The sequence below is a fragment of the Tursiops truncatus genome, chromosome X (assembly GCF_011762595.2).
Source record: "Tursiops truncatus isolate mTurTru1 chromosome X, mTurTru1.mat.Y, whole genome shotgun sequence".
Lineage (NCBI taxonomy): Eukaryota > Metazoa > Chordata > Mammalia > Artiodactyla > Delphinidae > Tursiops > Tursiops truncatus.
Genome location: NC_047055.1, coordinates 9,193,881 through 9,206,719, shown reverse-complemented (window position 1 = coordinate 9,206,719; position 12,839 = coordinate 9,193,881). Strand labels below are relative to the sequence as shown.

At 39.7% G+C, this 12,839-nt stretch overlaps 1 protein-coding gene across 1 annotated transcript; it reads right to left on the bottom strand.

The window, feature by feature from the left end:
• Positions 1–7,762: 7,762 nt before the first annotated feature.
• SLITRK4 (SLIT and NTRK like family member 4) lies at positions 7,763–10,279 on the bottom strand. The gene has a single exon (XM_033849786.2). The coding sequence runs from the start codon at positions 10,277–10,279 to the stop codon at positions 7,763–7,765; it is 2,517 nt and encodes an 838-aa protein (XP_033705677.1).
• Positions 10,280–12,839: the final 2,560 nt, after the last annotated feature.

The window sequence follows — 12,839 nt, the reverse complement described above, 5'->3', positions numbered from 1 at the left end:
CATCCTACACTGCGGCACAGTCTAGGCAACCAAGAGGATTGTGCAGAGTCCGTACAGAGTCCTACTTCTCTCACGATGCACACATTGAAGCCTACAAAAAGTCAACAAGTTCCAAGGAAGGTGATCTCACTGGAATTTTAATAAAATGCCTGTATTGGGGTTCTCTTAATATCCCTCTTTTCCTAAGGACACACTAGTTCTCTTCTTAATCCCGATGGTTTTATCCAGTTTACAATACATATTTCTGTGGAACTGCTTAGTTACATCTAGAAAAAAAATGCTTTGTGAATTTTCACGGTGCCAAATCTAAGCAAAGGAATATTTCCTGAAATAGAGGGTGCAAGGAGAAAGTAACAGCCATGTTTATAAGCAACACATGGCAAGCCTGCCCACATATCAGCAATAATATACTACTTGAGTTACTGCAGGGACTCCAGAGTGCAACCTGATTTCTTTGAATCCAGCTCAGGAGAGAAAGCATTGCACTCCAATTCCAATGCAAGGAAATCTAAAATGCAAGAAATCCTAACGTTGACTTGTTTCCTGATAACTCACTCTCTCTTCTTATAATTATTTTTGTGTCAGCAAGACTTCCTTTTAAATCAATCACTTAGTGTACTACATTTTCTATATTTCTAGAAGTTATAGAAGGAAATGAGCAGATAGAAGTGTGATGATTCTTTCTATAAATAACTGTGAGTTTCCAGGGTGGAGATTACCCTCCGCTTTGACAGAGCTATGAATAAAACAACGAGTAGCTGCTGTGGGCTGGAAGATAACTGGTAAATAAAAACAAATATAGCAATGTGGGAAATACATACAACGGAATGATCTCTAGTTGTGATATTACAAAGGCAAATAGATGCTTGGACATAGAATCCTCGATTTTTTGTGTGTACTGCCACTAACAATCAAACAACAGTGAAAAAAAATCTCCCTAAACTAGCCCATGCCATAGATGATGCTGGCTGTTTACAACAGCAGAAGAGAAGAATTTCCAGCAGGGAGGACTTGGCAAATGTGACACATCCCGCTATGGAGCAAGGGGACCCATGGCAGAGACATGGCTTCCTGGGGGTTCTAGCAGGAAATGGCTTCTGAAATATGCACTTGGTAATTTGTATTGAAATAAAATTTCCGAAAACAAACCAAAAGACCTAGTAGCTTTTTACCACAAGATTAGGAACCCAAATATTTGTATCGATTTATTTTGCCTCCTATCAAAAGTCATTATATGTAATATGCATGTTTCACCTCCTATTCTCATTAAACACATTTGCTATTTATTGGGTTTTTTTACAGCTAGAGCTGCACCAGGAGGCCCTGACAATAAGTCAGTCCGTGACGACAGTCATCTCAGGAAAAAATTCTATGGAGGCTGAAAAGGTAACTAAGTTGTTTTCATTGACCAGGGAATTCTTTAAAAACCTGAATTACTAGTGTTGTGTTGATACAGCCTGGATTTCCTATATATCTAAAAGAAATGAAGCAGAGAGAGAGAGAGTAGGGAGAAAGGAGGCTAAGATTTGACATATTTTACCATGATTCTTGTTCTCGTAATACTCATTTGCCGGAGCTCTTCAGTCAGTCATTTTCGACCTGCTTTTTCTTCTGTTTTTAACCTCCATGTTCTGATAATTTCAAATCAAACCCTCACCCTGGGGTTCTTCGTTTTGGATCTAGATGTCCCTACCTGGTTCTCTGGATAATATTTGTGAAAGGTAGTAGCCACACTGATTTGCACCATGGATGGTTACCTGGCAATTCCATACTGCGCTATACAACAAGGAAGCTTAGAGACTGAGGATGATAATTATGATAAAGTTAACAAATAAGGAAAATCAAAAGCAAATCTCAAGACAGTAGACATTACTGAAATCCGAGGAAGTCCAGGGAGATAAACAGGGCCTAATTTCTACTATCTATGCCACAGTGGTCAGGCTGCAATTTAAAGTGAAGCCAAAAGAAGGCGAATTGTCATTTGGGCCCTAATACCTACTTTGATTTGAAAAATCTACATAGTCAGGGCAGAAACATTTTATTTGTTTACATCAACTAAATAATTTCCTTTGCGCATAATTCACTCTTTGTGTGTATTCCTCTGTGTGTGTGTGTGTGTGTGTGTGTATGTGTGTGTGTGTAGGTGGGTAGACCTGGCCTGCTGTATAAACTAATGGAACAACACATCATCTAAAAACCAGATTATTTGCATTTCTTTTTGATGTTGAGCTTTACTAATGTCACACTAATAAACACACTGAATGGCTACAAATATGACCTATAAGGAAAGACTTTTATTAGTGAAAACAGCATTAAAATGACTGAGTATCAACTCCAGAATTTTACCACAATGGTTCAGTTTACATGGAACAATGATGGAAATATACATTGCAAGTCTTAGTAGGGAGAACAGAGCCCAACATGGCTTCCTCAGGCTGGTAACCAGCAGTGTATGACACGAGCTAGTATTTGTGAGGTGCCAACTCAGAGAAATAGATTGTTTAGGAACTTTAGATGACTATTTGCTTCCTATAGCTAATTTGAGAGTGATGTTTTTCATTACATATTCAGATCATCCCTCTGAAGGCCTTCTTCACGAGCTTTTTAAGATAAACAAGTAATTTCTCATTTTTGTTGTATTATTGAATCTGCAGAATTTCTATTTAGCCAGCGTATACAAAAACAAACGAAGGTGGAGGGCTGAGTAATTCTTTCCTGGTTCCGGGTTCTATAGTCAGCGGATCTACTAATTATGATTTAATGAAACATTTGAATCTTTTTATTCTCAGTAGCAGTTATTGGGCTCAAAGTAATCAAGTAGTTGTCTCAGAGCTCTCGTTCATTTTTCCTCTGTAGACATAGGAACAACAGGCTAAAAGTAATCTTTAAAGAATTAAAAAATCATAGAGTTTCATACGAGATAGACAACGCAGTTTTCCTTCCTTGAGTAACCTTTCTAAAATGCAATCTTATCAACCAGTGGAAACTGAAACGAATGAAATTCAAAATTAGACTGAGGGCAGTTTTGTACAAAATAAATTATTAAAATTCATTTAGCCTCCCATTTGCTTTTAATTTAACAAAGGACAGATTCCCCAGCAAATCTGAGATTGAAGGTTAACAACTGAACTTGAGATTTGTTGCCAGTGATTCCCGGTAAATGAAGCCACAAGCAGGATATTTTAGCTCAGCCCATCTGACCATAGGGACTAATTGACCGAGCACTAGAAATGAAGCCAAACCTTTATTTGATGCTCCTTGTCTATATAACTGACTGGCTGGGACCCAAAGCCCTGTGCTCAGTACTCAAAAAGAACTAAAATGTCACACCATCACGTGATGTATTTCCTGTGATATATAAAACATTTAGGCCAGAAGTACTCATACGTGCTACCTATACCGTTCAGGTCTTCAGCACAGCTGGCTATAGAGCTAGACCACAGCAATGTTAATTTATGTTCTCTCTCTGTTTCCCTCTGTCTTTCCATCTCTTCCCATAAGAAAACATGCCTTAAGTCCACCTTATTGGCCTGTTTATAATTTTTCCTGCCTTCAAATTAACCATAATGCAATTGGTTCATTCTTCTCAACCAAATGATGGATTGATGATTTTGGTCATCTCTGAAAGAACCAAATAAAAATCAGTCAACCCCAGAAATGGATAATTAACTGTAACCAATCAAGCTGGCCGTGGATTATAGAGGACCTGAAGTTTTCTAAAAGTATTCAAATAGTTAAGATTGAATAGTAATATTTGCTTATCTGCAGTTATATCAGATTCCAACTGATTCATGGGAATGGGGAAGAATCAAAACATGTTGATCTTGGCACTGTCTGGCTCTTCTCCAAAGAGGCTGCCAGTGGAAAGGAATACAAATTGCAAAGATGTTCGAAAGGAAAACATCTCAACATAGATTTAGCAATTAAGTTTAACACAAACAGTATTCTAAAGCTCTGTGTCTTACCCTCAAATCTGGGTGTAAAGATCAATTTGGGTACTGCTTTATTTCTTCTGAAAAATAGTGGAAAGATAAACATATTTAACAAAGTGTTGCTTCAGAAATACCATTGTAGCAAACAATTTTATTAATACGTTCATAAAAATGGCATTTAATAAAGTCTCTCTAATACCTTGATGTTATTAAAAGCAAACAAAAGTCATTAAAACAGTTCCTTTCTGTGATTTACATTAGCTTTTATAGCATTACTTGATTTTTTGTCTTATAAACTAACCTAAATACTAATAATCAAATCAGGCTAAAAACAATACAATGTGTTTTCTTTACTTTATTTCAAAATAGTGATTATAAATACATTCTTAATATATTTTCTCCCCAGCTCTTTGGATGCGACAATAACAACAACAACAAAAAAAACTCACTGTGCTCATTTCAAACAATGTCAATGTACAAATCATGCAAAAGATATCATAGATTAATATTACTGCCATACATTTCCAGACGTGTTGTTATTTCTGCAATACCTGTTGACGTTACTCATGAGGCCATGCCCTGTATAATGTATGCATCCTTATGGCTTAAAGAAATTGTTTTTTAAAATCAACGAAAGAAAGCTGGTCTTGAAATGATTTTCTTATTAATATATTTATTCACTTTATCATTCAGAATGGAAAACTAAATATAGAATATAAATTGACTTATAGACTTGAATCACCATATTTTAATAGCTGCTTTCTCATAAAATTACACAAAGATTTCCTTTTAAAGAATGGAATCTTTATTGATTTCATAAAAAAATAATTTAAAACTTGATTTATATTCCATGGACATATTATCTCCACCTCTTCACTGATTTCAAAGGATCTAATTGCCCTTGCCACCATTCTAACAGAGTCCAAACACATGATACAATGCCAAGAAGCCCATGATGTGTCAGACCACATTAGAAATGAGCTCTTCTTGGATTTTCTAGATTTAAATCAAATTCCACTAAAAATGCTGTACCGACATATAGATCATTCCTCAGGGGTTAAACTATCAAGGTTATAGTTGAAACCAACACAATGTAGATAACAGTATTTTAACTGCTCTTGTACTCAACTCAAAACTTATGCCTAACTACATTATCATAAAATGTACAAGTAGAACTAATGAGAGACAGATGTAAATTCATATATATTGTATAAGGTAGGCACAATGACTTCAGTTAAGGAAAATAGATCAGCCTTAACCAAGGATGTGTTACTGTCATTCACTTACAATTAGAACCTCCAAAGAACCACATACATTTAAATTACTTTTTCTTTCTTTCTTTTTTTTTTCTGGAAAAGATGAACATTTATACCTTTCAGAAGAAGAGTATGAGATAGCCAATACGCTACAGCAAGCTTTGGGATTGAGGCAGGTACTCTTGCCATTGAAACCTCTTCAAAGCATCACCACACTGAATAAAAGTCATCATCCCAATGACCTATCATCCCCAGATCATGCATAGAGCTTTCCGGTTCCTCCCATAAGCACCTACTTAAGATTCCTCAATCCATACTTTATTGACAGAATAAACTAAAACTTTCTTTTCAGCTTTCCCATCTTTATCCTGCCAGTATGCATTAGGAGCCCTTTAGTCCATGGATGCGTGCAAGCATGGTAATGGCATATTAAAAGTTCTTATGAAATTGTAGATGCAAACAGGCTGTTGGGCACACATCCTCATGTCTTTTCTTTCAAGATCAGAAAGCAAGTATTTATTTATTTTTAATATTCATATAAAGTTTTCACATTGTCATGAAAATTACACATTAAAGTTTTAAGAGCACCAGCACATACATATGGAGACAATTTATTCTGCTATTTAACAAAAATCTCCAAATTATCTATATGTATGCATGTACACCCAAACACACACACACACACACCTCCAAGAATGCCAAGTTGTTTGTTTGTTTTTTATCTCGCAACAAACACATAAAGCCCTGGAATTAGTCATTAATAAAGGGACTGCTGTTACGACGTTAACCATAATATCATTTTAGAAGCTGCACCAAAACACGTGCCACTTGAAATTCATGAAGAATGCCTACATTTACCTTCTTGGTCACCTTACTGATCAATACAGTAACTATAAAGACATGGAGCAGGAAAAATATACATATGCAGGCAGGCCAAGAAGGCAGTGTGTTTCAGGATGTTCCTTTGCTAATCAGGAGAACCTAAAAATATTAAAATATCTCCCATGATCAAGTGCTTCCCTCCTTTGACCAATTTTGACTTAGAAGTTAACAGCACAAGCAAACACAGTGGCATATCATTTGTACTTGCAGACTGTGAACGAATCTGAGACCAATGAAAGCATTTTACAGTGTGGCTTTGATAGCCACGATCACCATGATGTTTACTGTTCTACTTGATTATCTGATAGTAGTCAGAATGATGAAAGAACAGGATACTGATGCATACAAGATATAACTATTAACCTTACTCATTAATTTTTTAAATATTTGTAGTGAAAACTATTTGAATTCAGTTCATAGAATTCTGAAAAGCAAGACAAGTGATGGCAAATGACAACTGCCCCACACACAGTCCATAAAACAAAGGAACCTATTTTAAAATGCACAGTTGGTAACAAATCTGAAGATAATATGCTAAATTCTCAAGAATAGCACAGAACTATTTTTTTGTACTTTTGTTTTTTGTGTTTTTTTGTTTTGTTTTGTTTTTAAATGATACCTGATCACAATGTCCAGAATATTTCTGTACACATAAGCTTCAGTTTCAGTTTGGTATATTTTTGCTGTCTAAATGTATACTTATTGATAAATTCCCTGTGATCAGGAAAACAAGTCAGGCATATTAAATACAGATTAAGGAGTACATATTTTCCTATTTAGTATACAAAGTACTTCATAAATATGAATTATGTTACAAAAATAGCTTTGGGTGCGCTCACACGGTAAGCACTTTGCTAATTTTGGACAACCTTTAAGGATTGTGGGTATTTCACATAACTGAGAACAAACTCTAATATTAGTTGAATTTGAGCCATGTTTAATTCTGATAAACATCACGTATTTCTTCAGATCACCGCAAACGCTAGGTAACTCACGTTGATTTCTCTTTTCTCTTTTAGGTTTTACGTCTAGACAGGTAATGCTTAAAGTGTTCAAATTTATTTTATAGTTATATAATGCATGGTATATTTTAAACAAATATTTGCACAATTTAACATTATAAATCCAGCAGTTTCAAGATGCAGGCCATAAAGGTTACCGGTTTACAAATACTATCGAATGTTCTCTCTTGGCATGCTTTTTTTTTTTTTTTTTTTAACTTTTCAGAGAATCTTTACACAGAGTTGTAACAATGCCACAAATCAAAAGGAATATTCCAGTTCCACCAACTGAATCTACGTGCAAGATGAAGGACCCAGCTGAGGTACAAACACTGGTACAGTTTTCTTGAGTTTGCTTTACAGAGCACAAAGAGACGAAGGTTTTGCATTGGGGTACAAAACAGATTTGCCTCTTGAGGTTAAATTCAGTGAATTATGTATCTAAAGCATCCCTTTGGCAATAGAGTTTGCAGTATCCCCACAGGACTCCACAGTATAGGTTTTATGTAGTAAAATCTATTAAGGGAATTCTCTTCTACGGGACACATCTTTGCAGCTACAGTTAATGAGACACCCTTGGAAACACCTGCCTCTATGCCTATTGATAATATAGTATTTGGAAGTTAGAAGTCAACAAAAGGCACTTTCATCATTAAATAAATGTCCTCTGTAGGAAGTAAGATTGCATGACCTAGATCTTGTTCAAAGCTGTCTGCTCCTCAAGGACCTGTAGGTAGTCGGGGGAACTCTGGAGTTTTGCCTTCAGTTCAAAATACTCGCTGCTCTTCCTTTGCTCCACAACTATTTTACTGTGGTTGCCGCCTATCAGTGACTTCTTGTTTTTTTTGTCTTGTTGTTTTTCAGGATAGCGGATCTCAAAACCACTGACGCCTATGCTATTGTACTCCTTTTTGCTTTCGAGAAAATTCTGAATAAACACATTGGAATCCCTGCTCGGGAATAATTCGTCCAGCTCATCGATGGTGCTCAGTCTCTTCCTGGTATCCACGTGCAATACATCTTTCTCCTTGTCGGGGACATTTCTCATCATGGCTTTCTGGCCTGGAGGATCAGAAAACATAAACCCGGTTTCGGATTCTTTCAAGCCACAGGTGTGGCTCTTGCTCATCTGCTCTATGGTTTGTGGAATGAAAGCTTCTGTGACCAGTCCGTCTTTTTTGTTGGTTTTGTGGTCGTGTTTTCTCAGCTGCAGCTGCATGGAGCCGCACTCGGGGTTCCCCAGGCCTTCGTGCTTCGCCGTGGGCTTCTTGTTTCGTCTCAGCACGAAAACAAGAAGGCAAAAAGCAACAAACACAGTTAAGATGAGGACCACTAAGATGCTGAGGATTAAAATTGACAGAGGCACTGGACCCCCAGGAGGACTGCGAATGGGCCCCAGCTGGGTGGTGAATGTAACGGCAGGTGCAGGGCTTGTGAAGGGTGCCGATGGCTTGTTTAAGAGCTTGGGACATAAGATTTCATTTTTGAGGGACTTCAGTTCGATGTTGGCAAACTGCACGGGTGTCTCACACTTCAGTTCTTTCATGACAATCCCGTCTTTCAGCTTCTCCAGCCACAGCTTTAATGCCACCAAGTCACAAGTGCAGTCCCATGGGTTGCCCTCCAAGTCGATCTGCGTGAGAGACTGCAGCTGATCCAGGACCCCGCTGACAGGCAGGTACATGAACTTGTTGTTCCTCAGGTTCAGTCTAGCAAGGGGTGCGCCTGAGAAAATGTACACGGGCAGGCTCTTTAAGAGATTATTATTTAAGTACAGGAGCTGCAAGTTTGGCATCGAGTCAAAGGTGCCCGCTAAGATTTCCTTAATCAAGTTGTATTCCAAATACAGATACTGCAGGTTATGAAGGCCTGAAAATATTTCGGGATAGAGTCTTTCGATCTGATTGCCGTTGAGATACAGCCTGCGTAAATTCGTGAGATTGCGGAATATGTCTCCCTTGATCACGGTAATCTGATTGCTGCCTAAATGAAGCAGATCGAGTCCTTCGAACTCGGTGAAGTCGGAGACGTCCACATCTTTGATGCTGTTGCCGTTAACGTGCAACTTCTTGGCATTTAAAGGTTTTGGTATCAGTTCAGACATGGACTGGATGTTTTTCTCTTGGCAGTTGACACTCAGTCCCAGATCTGAAGGATGGGTTTTGCAGAAGCAAGGTGCTGGGCAAGGTGTAAGAGGGGGCACCCTGGTTTGGTAAGAGACAATCTGGCTGAGATTGCGGTTGGAGAGGGCTTTGCCTGCCACGATTCCAGAGATCTTGGATGGATTTGTCGTTTTCGGTGGTTTGGTCACCAACCTGTGTAAGGACGTTTGGGTGGTGTGACCATTGGGAGTGGTGTAGCCATTTTCCAGCTGAGACGGAGGGAGGATTCGCACGTCAAAATCACTGCCTGTGCCCATGGGGCATAATTCTTGTTTGTTGGTTTCTTTTAAAAGCCTTCCGTATAAGTCACTGGGCGTTTCACAGATAGCTTCCCCTATGTAAATGTTATATGGCATATTCTCCAGCCAAGCTTTTAAAGGCAACAAATCACAGCTACAGTTCCAAGGGTTATCTTCCAGTTGCAATTCGACGACACGGCCTATGTGTTCCAGAACTCCGATATAGGGGAGCTTCTGGATTCTGTTCCCTCGTATATCCAGATGGGTCAAAGATGCGAATCGGAAAATATTATCAGGAAGGAAGGAAATCAGATTGTCATTAAGAATGAGAACTTTCAGTTTGTGGAGCTTATTGAAAGCTCCGCGTTCAATATACTTGATTAAATTGTAGTCAGCCTGGAGATACTCCAAGTTCTCAATGCCAAGGAAAGTGTCAGCTCGGAGAATCTTTAATTCATTGTTGTTCAAGTGCAACTGCTTTAATGCACTGAGCCCAAGGAAGGCTCCTCCCTCAATGTTCTGCAGTTTATTATTTCCCAGCTGCAGGGATACTGCATGTGAAAAATTCAAGAATGTATTTGGGTAGAGGATATTTAAAAAATTGTTTTGGAAATTGAGGTGATAAAAATTGGACCAAGGGGGTTTCAGCTGATTTGGCCTGTAGACTGAAACCTTCTCACAGTTGACATATAGCACATTCTCAACTGACACGCAGGAACACACATTGCAAATTTCCACCGATATGTCAGAATCTGCCTTTGTTGAAGAAATCAGGGCTGACAAAATCAGAAAGAGCCAAAGAAACATCTTCTTGCAATCAGCAAACAACTTTATGCTTCTGAATAAAGAGAAATAATCTAAAAAATAAAAAGAAAACATTTTTTTCAATGATCATTACTTGAAGAAGAATTTGTGCTTAAATCCTACCATAGCGAACACACGGCTATAATAATTAGCTTTGTGTTCTTAAGGCACCCCAAACTCCAAGTATTCTCACTCGGTCAAACAAGAACTACCAAAAATACCATACATTTTATTTCCGTGCCTGGAGTTTATACAAATCTTACATGTGCAGAACACACAACAAACAACAGGGGAAAAAAGGTTGCTGGTTATGCTTAAACCTGAACAATCTGAAAATAGTTTTTTTTTACTTGGACCACCAAATTTCACCCTTGAATCCAGACCTTAAGCTTCCTATTGGCGACTCAAATGACTGATCGCAGAACATCAACTACAGCACCACAAAGGAATTTCAATTTGTAAATGTCTACTCTCTAGGCTTCAGCTTGGTAAGAAGCCAGGCAGAGAAGACATTAGGGCCCTGGGTTCCATGAAGGATGGTGATGGGAGGACTGGGTGGCTGTAGAGGGGACAGTCAAAAGATCAAGATGGAAGAAACCCTAGAAAGATACTTGTCTGAGCTTCAGCCAGAGGTGAGCACATTGCCATGAATCAGTTCACTCCTGTACACTGCTCTACACTGTAAAAAAAAAAAAAAACAAAAACAGAAAAAAACACAGATGACCCTGCGAGGTTCTAGAAAAATAACCAAGTAGAAGACGGCCAAATTTGAGTTTCAGGTAAATAAACGGTATCTAGCTTCCTGTCAGTCATTTCCCAAGCAGGGGGGGAAAAATGCTTTTTGTCTTTGGGTCCCCGAAAGCAGGAGAGAAACCTGCTTGCCCCTGCACTGCCTAGCTGATGTCCAGACAGCCTTCCCACCCCCAAAACCTGGCTCTCCTGCTTCCCTGGCCCTCTCCCATTCCTCTGTGTGCCATTTTGAACCCAGGTCCGACTGAGCTTGGCTCAGATGCCGATCTCCTTCACTTGGACCACAGACCGCCACTGCTGATGAAGAGGAGTCCACACGCTACAATCCCCGGCTGGCTTTATCTGCAGCGCCAGATACATTTAGCACAGCCAATGTTTGCCCTAAAATCATCAGTTCCCAAACACCCCTCTCCCAATATGACCACCCCCTGTCCCTGTCTACAACTAAATCAAGAATCACTTAGTGGAGTTTCATGCTTAGCAAATTAACCCGTGGCTGCCAATTCCTTCCATACTGCATGCATATACAAATATATGCGATGCTTCATGGAAAAGATTAAAAGGAACAGCAAGCACTGTGCGTTTTACTGATGCAGTTTTAGCCGTGTGAGTGTTTTCCATCTGGAATGGGAAGCTGGCCGCAATTTCAATATGGTTACCACCAAATATTAATTAAATAAATAAATCACTCAGGAACACACAATGAGGGAATGATACAAGGAGAGAAGTGTCACTCAGAAACTCCTTTGTTTATTTTGCCCACGAGGAATCAGCTAGTGGTAAAACCGAACATGCCTCAAGGTAGACAATTCGCTAGCCACGACCCACGAAGATTTGCATTTTGAGTAGTTTGGTTCGGAATACAGCCGGCACTGCCGAGATGCTCCTTGGCTGTCATATAGACGTGCATTTCCCCAATTCACAGTGATAGCTTGATTGGCAGTGCAGAAAGAAGTCATAATTTTAAAGTATGACATCATCCAAACTAACTTTCATTGTAAAATCAAAATTTCACATGCTCTTTGGCCTTCCTACAGATCTGGTTTTCAACAGCTACTCTGGTTCATTAGAGTCTTTTCTTGTTACTACCCCCGCCCTCCTCCCTCCCCCCGCCCCGCGCAAAGAAATTCAAAAGCAACCAAACCAAACCAAACACCTGAATACCTGAATTCAGTACAAAACACAAGAACAAGGAGCATCAACAGATCCGAAATTGCATAAGGAGCTGCCCTCCTCCTCGTCATTTCTACTTTAAGTAGCAAGGGGGAAAAAAAGCGCAAGGACGAGCTAGAAGTTCCCAAATGCAGCTCGCATGAAACAGAAGCCGCAGGCAGCTGGAGGATCAAGCAAGGGAGAGGGGGAGTCGATCCGCCAAGGAGAGAGGGGAAGAGGGACTGAAAGGACAAGAGACCAAGGAGAAGTGGAGAGAGGAAGAAAAAGAGCAAGGAGAAGGGAGCCCCTCAAAACGGAAAGGGGCAATGAATGAAGCGAAAGAAACCTCATATTCACATGGTACCACTAAAACATGTACATTTTAAAATCGGGAGAGGGGGGAAGGCAAAGAGAAAAGAAGCAAACCCACAAAGTATGAGTTGAGTACCAAAAGCCATCTCTCGGGGTGACCAGGGCGGCCCGTCTCCCTATCCACCTCTCGGTCTCTCGCTCTCCGTGCCGCGCAGGACGCCCGGCTCCCACGGCCGGCCAGGACTGCACAAACCTGGCCTTACCACAAATCCGGCATCCACCCGAGCGCCGCGCCTGGCGCTCCGCTTCCACACGGAGGGACCCGGCCTGCAGGGGCCGACGACCGGGG

Bases quoted from the DNA above. Each gene is read 5' to 3' on its own strand.
- SLITRK4 (XM_033849786.2), bottom strand. From the start codon at position 10,279: ATGTTTCTTTGGCTCTTTCTGATTTTGTCAGCCCTGATTTCTTCAACA.